At 42.8% G+C, this 9166-nt stretch overlaps 1 protein-coding gene across 2 annotated transcripts in view; it reads right to left on the reverse strand.

The window, feature by feature from the left end:
• LOC109243622 (mediator of RNA polymerase II transcription subunit 23) overlaps positions 1 to 4658 on the reverse strand; it is a 65692-nt gene extending 61034 nt beyond the window's left edge. For both annotated transcript variants that reach the window (XM_019410583.1, XM_019410584.1), the window contains exons 1-2: positions 4308 to 4658; positions 4137 to 4180 (exon numbers count right to left, since the gene is read on the reverse strand). In XM_019410583.1, the coding sequence (XP_019266128.1) occupies positions 4137 to 4180; positions 4308 to 4490 (227 nt within the window). In that variant the 5' untranslated portion in view covers positions 4491 to 4658. The remainder of the gene's footprint in view (positions 1 to 4136; positions 4181 to 4307) is intronic.
• Between the last annotated feature and the right edge of the window lie 4508 nt (positions 4659 to 9166).

The following is a 9166-nucleotide window of genomic DNA, read 5'->3' on the forward strand; positions in this document are numbered from 1 at the left end:
CCCCCCCCCCAACCCAATACCCAAACAAGAAAAGGAAAGAGTTAACTAGTTTCAAATTCCCAAAACGCCCCTAAACCGTAACTTTAGAACCCGTTCCATTTAGTTTATCCTGGAAAGACAGAGATGCGTAAAAACCAAAAATCTCAATTTCTTTTTGTCCTTGTAACAAATAGACAAACTCCTTACTATATCAATATTAAGGAGAACTCAATTACAAATTAGGATAACAAGGCAACATTCAAACAACTAAAAAACAAAAAGAAAGGATTGTAAAAAAAGCTAAGGATAAAGATAAGAAGGGGGATGAGAACTTAGACTCAGAGAACGGGGAAGAGAAGAAGCAGACACTTTTCTTCACAATAAGCATATCCTGTATCTTCCTCCGGGATCCCAAATATAACGTACTAGTATTCTATTTGGTTGTTTAATCATTGGGCCTTTACCTCTAGGCCCAATAGTCCCAACTGGGTTAGCCTCGTTCCCCACTTCTAGCCCATAATCCCTTACCAACTCAGGCTGGTTCACAACAATACTCCCGTCCTCAAAAAAAACCTTGTCCTCAAGGTTCGACTCAAGAAATGAAAAAGAGTTATGAACATCAAGCCACAGAGTGAGATCAGACCAATAGGTGATGCCATGTATCCATAAGTTACCTATTTCCTCGTGTTGCAACAACTCTTTATCACGTAACTCAAGGAAAATGTTACATTGTAAAGCTCTATGTTCTTTGGTATGGATCTTTGACAGTCTGGAAATGAAAAGCTTGTGAGCATAATGTTGCAGGTAGACGATAAGTCCTAGATGAGGCCACCAATTGTATCGGAGCAAAACTTTGTAGTTATGGTCAACTCTTATGAACTGCTTTCTCAAAATGGAAGCATGAGGCAGAGGATTCATGAAGTAAGGATCCTTTGAATCAGTCAATCTTCCCAATATCAACAACCAAATTAATTTCCGATAAATAACAAGAATCTTGGATCCCTCGAATTGCTAAAATTACCACCATAATGTAGAGTCAATGCCAATGCTTTAATTTTGAGCTCCTGTAGAACTACATCCAGGCATGTGCTTTTGCTAACTCTCCTGGAGCAACTCATTTGTAGATTAATGACTAATTGAAGACTAAAAATGCAACTACATTCTCCAAGTTTTAGATAGAAGAAAAATTCATAAACTGTTGCAGGCATATTTCTAATTCCAGCAACTCTCTTAGATGCTTCATCTAAACAATCTGGAATACCACTTTTGAGATGTATGCCGCAAATTATGTTACAAATACGTACGTTGTATGTAATTTGGGTATTGATAGAATATCCATATAGCAACTTCTCTAACTTGGAGCCAGATAACAATGTGCAAGCACTGACCTTCGCGTCGAGTATAGAATTGGTGAGAAACACACCAACTACCATCAGTTGGTGAAAGAGTCTAGTAGAATCCTCTTCTTGGGCTTTGGGATCAAAATCAAAATCAAATATCAAGAATTTCAAACTAATAGGATTTCTTCTCGGCAAGTCATAGCAAATTATTTGAGCATGAGCCATAGCCTCAAGATTGGTGTACATATCAACTAGTAATGCCATGAAGGACGTGACTTGAACCAATGTTAGATCCTTAACTATGGCAACACCATAATATTCCAATATCACCTGTAAAGATATTGTTATCTTTTTGCCGATAAATTTACCATTATCTTCCTCTTCACTCTTCACAACAGGTGTAGAGTGTAGCAAAGCCCTTAAACAAATTGTCCTTGACCTTGTTATCTGATCCAACAAAGTGACTTTCAAGAGAAAAAGCCAGAATGTTGCAGTTCCTGTAAGCACATATAGCAGATTGTAGCACTGGTGCATTTAATTGCTCCACAATATGATCAGTAACACCACCAAAATGCTGCATCAATGAATTCTCTGTAGACTCCCCTAGTAGCTTATAAGTTGCACAAGAAGATTTGAGAGTAACACAGCTTGCAACACCTAGTTCAACTCCGCCTAAATCATCATGCCCTTGACCAGTAGGAAACTTCTTAGCTAGAAGTTCAATTCGTATTTTTATAGTGCCCTCCTCCACATATTTTTCATCTCCAAAAGTGGATCCTACTGCATAGGGTGTGACATACTCAAGATAAGGACCATGATCAAAGACAATATACTGCTTGGAGTAACCTTCAGCAAATGCCTGCAGCACTCCCTGTATTTTGTCCTTCCTAGCACACCCTCTCGATTTAGACAACAAGAATCCAGGAAGATTGCGCTCCTGTCCCGTATCAACCCAATTGCACTTGTGTATGCCAAAGATAAGGTAAAGCGACAATCTACTTTGTTTACCCCCACGAATTCCTTCAAGAGAATTAAGCAACCATGAAATAGTGCGAGGCCATAAGGCGCCATCAATTGGATATGCGATTTCAGCAACTCTTGCACTCGCATTTGAGATCATAATTCCTTGTCTTGCAAAAGGAACCAGAAAACCTGATAAATCCTTTTGAGGAGAATTTTTAAACAAAGCTACATTATGTCGTGAATTTTCCTCCTCCTTAGTATTAGATCCCCTCATATCATCTAACACCTCAGCAGGTACCGTGGTTTGCAAGCTCACATTTTCACAGAAGCTATCATTGGATAACTTGGCTAATGTAGTGTGTGAAATTTCGTCGAACACCTGCTCTTCGGTAATGGCAGAAGGTTCATGTACCATATCTGCCACCTCTATTGATTTTGCATGCAACTTGAGGTGCCTCCATGTCTTTAATAGGTTGAATTATAGTATTACTTCCAGTAAACAATGCCAAGGAATCCTTATTTTCATACTTCTCTGGCAATTCATCGAACACATGGTCCGCCTTTGAGTTTTCAGTTTCATCAACAGATTCAAACCCAGATGAAAAATGGCTCGGAGCAGGAAAGGGAGACACTAGAACCAATTGTGAAACTGTAGGGATATAATTGACGTAATTAAAACGAACCTGTGAAGAATAAGCTAGACTCCCTACCGGATGTGTGGTGGGTTGTTGTCGAAAATGCTGAGCAAATTTTGCCTTGAAATGTTTCCAATCGAAAAATTGATTGTTCCGAAACAACCAATTGAACCAATTAAGAGCTTCACCATCAAGGTAAAAGGAAGGAAGAGGTAACCAATCCTTCTCAACGAAGCCAAGATAAGTGAAGTACCGCTCGGCCTAAAAAAGCCAGCTCTCTGGGTTGTCATTGCCGCTGAATCGTTCCAGTACCATCATTGGAGTCCGATGGATGAAAGCACCAATGTAACAAATAGACAAACTCCTTACTATATCAATATTAAGTAGAACTCAATTACAAATTAGGATAACAAGGCAACGTTCAAACAACTGAAAAACAAAAAGAAACACTGGATTGTAAAAGTAGCTAAGAATAAAGATAAGAAGGGGGATGAGAACTTAGACTCAGAGAACGGGGAAGAGAAGAAGCAGACACTTTTCTTCAAAATAAGCATATCTTGTATCTTCCCCCGGGATCCCAAATATAACGTACTAGTATTCTATTTGGTTGTTTAATCATTGGGCCTTTACCTCTTGGCCCAATAGTCCCAACTGGGTTAGCCTCGTTCCCCACTTCTGGCCCATAATCCCTTACCAACTCAGGCTGGTTCACAACAGTCCTCTTCTTAAATAGAAGCAAGAAATGATGTTGATTGCAGGTATAATAAACCTTTTCTTCTTCGGTAATTAGTAAAGCCCTTGTGCAACTCCAAAAGGTAAACCCCAATTCTCCTTTGCTGTGTTCATGAAATCGGTGATATGAAATATGACTGGAAGATAATATATAAAATGTTTGGTGCATAAGATGCCGAATATATGGAGGACCAAGTCCAACAAACCCCAATTCATAAAAAGGAATTATGAAAGAATAAGAAAGCATACTATATAACCTGCATCAAATAAGCTAATTTTTTCATGTTTTTTCATTTAAATAGCTGTGGTAATTAGACCTTCCCCCCACCCCCACCACTCCTTGCCTTTACCTAAGATAATGCGGAGACAGATGTATATAGTTAAGCTGTTAAGCTTATAAAACTCATAAACAATGAAAAATATTTAATTCATGCGTAAAATAGTGCTTCAAACTACAGCCAAATGATACATGTCAGAAAGAACTTACGGAGGTTCTCTAATAGAATCATCTGATTTTTGCCCAGAATTTTTCTGCGAGAAACAGTGAATTGGCGGGATTGAACTTTACAATGGGAAAAAAGGCAATAGAGAAAGGCAACAAATTTGGGGGATATTTGTTCAAAAAAAGGGGGCAAATATGAAATTAAAGGTAGATTACCAGTCCTAAGTAGAGGTTGAAGAGATCAAGGATGGCGGGTCGGGAAGGATGAAAGTGATGGTGGTGGCTTCTGAAAACTGAGGAAGAAGAAGAAGACCTCAACTGGGGCGGCGGCGGCGGCGGCTGCTCCATTTCTGGTGTGGCTTGATTCGAATGACTGGTTGGAGTCGGAGCTCGCAGCATCCTTTTCTTCTCTGCATACACACAGTTGAAATTCGAGTGGGGGGGTTTTCTTCTTGACTCTTGGATTTTGCTTTAACTTAACTATTTACTATTCACGAAACGAAAGTACGAATACTACCAAGACTCTACTGACTGGAGCTTGTTTGGTATGGAAAATAATTTCCCATCAAAAATCTTATGCAGAAATAATAGCTATATTTTCTGTTACTCGACGCGCGTATGGTAAAATAATATCAATAATATTAAATCAAAGAATTGAGTAAATAATTGTACATGCAACTGCAACAGTAAAGTACAAGCTGAGTATTTGTCATGAAATATTGAGTGGACGTTTATTTTTATTGAATAAAAATAATTATCTTTATATATTTTTATATACTAGTTTCTTCTCGCGTGCAAAAGTATTTCCTTTTTTTTGTCAAAAGCACTTTTGGCCAAAAATTGAGCTGTTTGGCCAAGCTTTTGGAATGAAAAAAAGTGTTTTTGAGAAGAAGCAGAAGCAGTTTTGGAGAAGCAGAAAAAAGTAGCTTCTCTCCAAAAGCACTTTTTTGAGAAGCACTTTTGAGAAAAATACACTTAGAAGCAGTTTTTTAAAGCTTGGTCAAACACTAATTGCTGCTCAGAAGTGCTTTTCAAACTAATTAGCCAAACACAAAATGCTTCTCACCAAAAGTACTTTTGAGAAAAGCACTTTTGAAAAAAAGTACTTCTCAAAATAAGCTGATTTTTGCAGCTTGGCCAAACGGGCTATACCTCTTGTTTCTGTTTTTGACAGGTGCTCAATTACCTCTTTTTATAGGATACTGGTAACTGATGACTTTTGATGTTTCATTATATATTGTCCAGTAAATATACTGAAGTATAAGGAAAAATTGCATTTTGTGATGTTGACTTGATGAACAGCGTAAATATATATTATTTGCGCTGACTAATACAAAATTGTTGATAGCGCAAATGCTGAAGATCAAACAAACTTTCAAATGGTTCTTTTATGAGTGTTGAAGTTAAAGGGTCTTTTTCGAGGATATGGAAAAGTTTGATGCGGAGATGAAAACTTTTGCATATTTCTAATATTAAAGTACGAGATGTAATATTCTTCTCCCCTTTAGAACATTTGAGTTCGTACTCGAATGATAACTCTTAGAGATTTGCAAATTTTTTACTAGGATCTCTTCTGAGAGTAATATGAGTTACTGTACTGAGCGGTTGATACTGGGCCCGAGGGGCAGTTTTACTATTTACCACTTATTAGCTGTTTTACCTGATTTACCTGCCTTTAAAACGGAGATTTCACATGATTTCACGAATTTTACTGCTTTAAGTGATTTACTGCCTGATATAGAACTGCCTTGTGTTGTTATGTGTTTTCTTTTCTTCGGCTATTATTTATTATTATTACTCACTGGGTCGGAGCACTCACATTACTCCCTGCACCATGTGTGCAGATTCAGGCATAGCAGAGTCCGTTCCTGAGCACTGATATCCTTGTCCAGATCAGGCAGCAAGTTCGGAGCTTCGAGGTAGCTGTTGGCGTCCGCAACCCTCTTGACTCCCCTATTTCATGCTATTTCAGTATTCCAAACTTCTATACCAGATATTCTGTTGGTAGACTTATAGAAATTCTGTAATAGCTCATGACTTGTGACACCCCGGTTTGGGATGTGTCGGGATGGTTTCTACTGTTATATTCTATACTTCCGCGAATGGTTGTTATTAAATCATGCTAGAGAATTGTTTAATGGTAATTAACTGCTTAAAAGAGGTGTTGGCATTGTTTTGGCTGGCCTTGTCTTCACGAGAGGCGCCATCACGGCCGGGTTTGGGATTTGGGCCGTGACAAGTTGGTATCAGAGCCTAGGTTACTAGGTCTCGCGAGTCATGAGCTGGTTTAGTAGAGTCTCGCGGATCGGTACGAAGACGTCTGTACTTATCCTCGAGAGGCTGCAGGACCTTTAGGAAAACTCCACATTCTTGGAATTCTTGTCGTGCGAACTTGTTGACCCGAGTGCTAAACTTCTCTTTATTCTATTCTCTCACAGATGGTGAGGACACGAGCTACCGGACGTGGCGGACGACCCCCAGTACCACCCATTGAGACCACCAGAGGCCGTGGACGCGGTCGTGGTCGTGGTAGGGGCAGTACCTGTTGATCCACCAGTTGCCCCAGCTCAGGATCAGGCTCCAGTAGCACCAGTTCAGGCACGAGCTGTGCCCATCGTGATTCCTGGCCTTTAGGAGACATTAGCTCAGATCTTGACAGTGTGCACGGGCCTGGCTCAGGTGGTTTCAGCCACTACAGTAGCAGCAGCTACTACACAGGCCGGGGGAGGCAATCAGACCCCAGCTGCTCGCACACCTTAGCAGGTAGTGCAGGGATTACAGACTCCAGAGGCACCTCCAGCTCAGCCAGCTGTACCAGTACCGGAGTTCAGGGTTCCAGTTATGCCCGAGGACGAGCAGCGTCGCCTCGAGAGGTTTGGTAGGCTCCAGCCTCCAACATTTAATGGTGCTGAGGGCGAGGATGCCCAGGGTTTTCTCGACAGATGTCAGCGGATCCTTCGTACAGCGGGGATTCTTAAGTCCAGTGGGGTGGCTTTTACTACTTTTCAGTTTACTGGAGCTGCCTTCACTTGGTGGGAAGCGTATGAGAGGCGTAGGCCGGCTGGTGCAACACCTTTGACTTGGCAGGAGTTCTCCACTCTCTTCTTGGAGAAGTATATGCCGCAGTCCCGCAGAGAGGAGCTGCGCAGACAGCTTGAGTGGCTACGGCAGGGAGATATGATAGTGTCCCAGTATGAGATAAGATTTTCTGAGTTGGCTCGGCATGCAGTTTGGCTGGTTCTGACAGATCATGAGCGTATCCGGAGGTTTGTTGATGGTCTCAGCTACCCTCTTCGAGTTCTTATGACTAGGGAGCAAGTGCTGGGTGCCACATTCGAGGAGGTGGTTGATATAGCCCGAGAGATTGAGGCGGTTTGCCGTCAGGATCGAGATGAGAGGGAGGCCAAGAGGCCTCGAGGTTCTGGTAGTTACAGTGGCGCTCTTTCGAGAGGCCAGTTCCAGCAGGGTCGGGGTTATTCTTTCAGGCCCGCTCAGTCAGCTCGACACGAGTATCGCGGGGCATCATCAGGTCGTGGTTACCATGGTTCTCAGCAAAGTCAGCCATCCCTCAGCGCTCTTCCATCACAGAGTTCATCTCGTGCTCTGTCTGCTCAGGGTTCTTCCAGGCTGAGTGCATCAGCTAGTCGCTCCGGCGCGAGGGGTTCCCTTCAGTCCCAGTCCCCAGCACCTGGGAGTTGCTATGAGTGTGGAGAGTTTGGGCATATGCGGAGGGAGTGTCCTCGTCGTGCTGCTAGCTCATCTCAGCAGAGGGGTCAGCCCTCATCTTCTGGTCCAGTTTCTTCAGCACCCGCCCCGCCAGCTAGGGGTGAGGGTCAGGCAGCCAGGGTCGCCCCAGGGGAGGTGGTCGATCGGGCGGTGGTCAGGCTCGCTTTTATGCTCTTCAGGGAAGGACAGATGCTATTGCTTCGGATGCTGTGATTACAGGTATTATTTCAGTCTGCCACAGAGATGCCTCAGTCTTATTTGATCCCGGTTCCACCTATTCCTATGTGTCCTCATATTTTGCTCATTATTTGGGTACTACCCGAGGGTGTCTTACTTTACCTGTTCATGTATCTACCCGGGTGGGCGATACTGTTGTTGTAGACCATGTATACCGGTCATGTTTGGTTACTATTGGGGGTCTGGAGACCCGAGTTGATCTGTTGCTATTGAGCATGGTAGATTTTGATGTTATTTTGGGCATGGACTGGTTATCTCCGTGTCATGCTATCCTAGACAGTCATGCTAAGACATCACTCTGGCTATACCGGGCGTACCGAGGATCGAGTGGCGTGGTATGACTGACTATGTTCCTAGCAGGGTGATTTCATTCTTAAAAGCCCAGCGTATGGTTGGGAAGGGTTGCCTTTCCTATTTGGCGTTCGTGGGGGATGTTGGAGCCGAGACTCCTAGCATTGACTCTGTCCCTGTTGCGAGGGAGTTTCCAGATGTGTTTCCTGCAGACCTGTCGGGCATGCCCCGGACAGGGACATTGATTTTGGTATTGACCTGGTGCCGGGCACTCAGCCCATTTCCATTCCACCATATCGTATGGCACCAGCAGAGTTGAAAGAATTAAAGGATTAGCTTAAGGAACTCCTAGATAAGGGGTTCATTCGGCCGAGTGTGTCACCGTGGGGTGCACCGGTTCTATTTATGAAGAAGAAAGATGGCACCATGAGAATGTGCATTGACTACAGGCAATTGAACAAAGTAACAGTGAAGAACAAGTACCCCCTGCCTCGTATTGATGATTTATTTGACCAGCTTCAGGGAGCGAGGGTGTTCTCCAAGATTGACCTCCGTTCGGGCTATCACCAGTTGAAGATCAGGGATTCGGATATTATGAAGACTGCTTTCAGGACTAGATATGGGCACTATGAGTTTCTTGTTATGTCCTTTGGGCTGACTAATGCCCCAGCAGCGTTCATGCATTTGATGAACAGTGTGTTCCGGCCGTATCTGGATTCGTTCGTCATTGTTTTTATTGATGATATTCTAGTGTACTCGCGCAGTCAGGAGGAGCACGCGCAACATTTGCGAGTTGTATTGCAGAGATTGAGGGAGGAGAA

The sequence above is a fragment of the Nicotiana attenuata genome, unplaced genomic scaffold (genome assembly GCF_001879085.1).
Source record: "Nicotiana attenuata strain UT unplaced genomic scaffold, NIATTr2, whole genome shotgun sequence".
Classification (NCBI taxonomy): Eukaryota; Viridiplantae; Streptophyta; class Magnoliopsida; order Solanales; family Solanaceae; genus Nicotiana; species Nicotiana attenuata.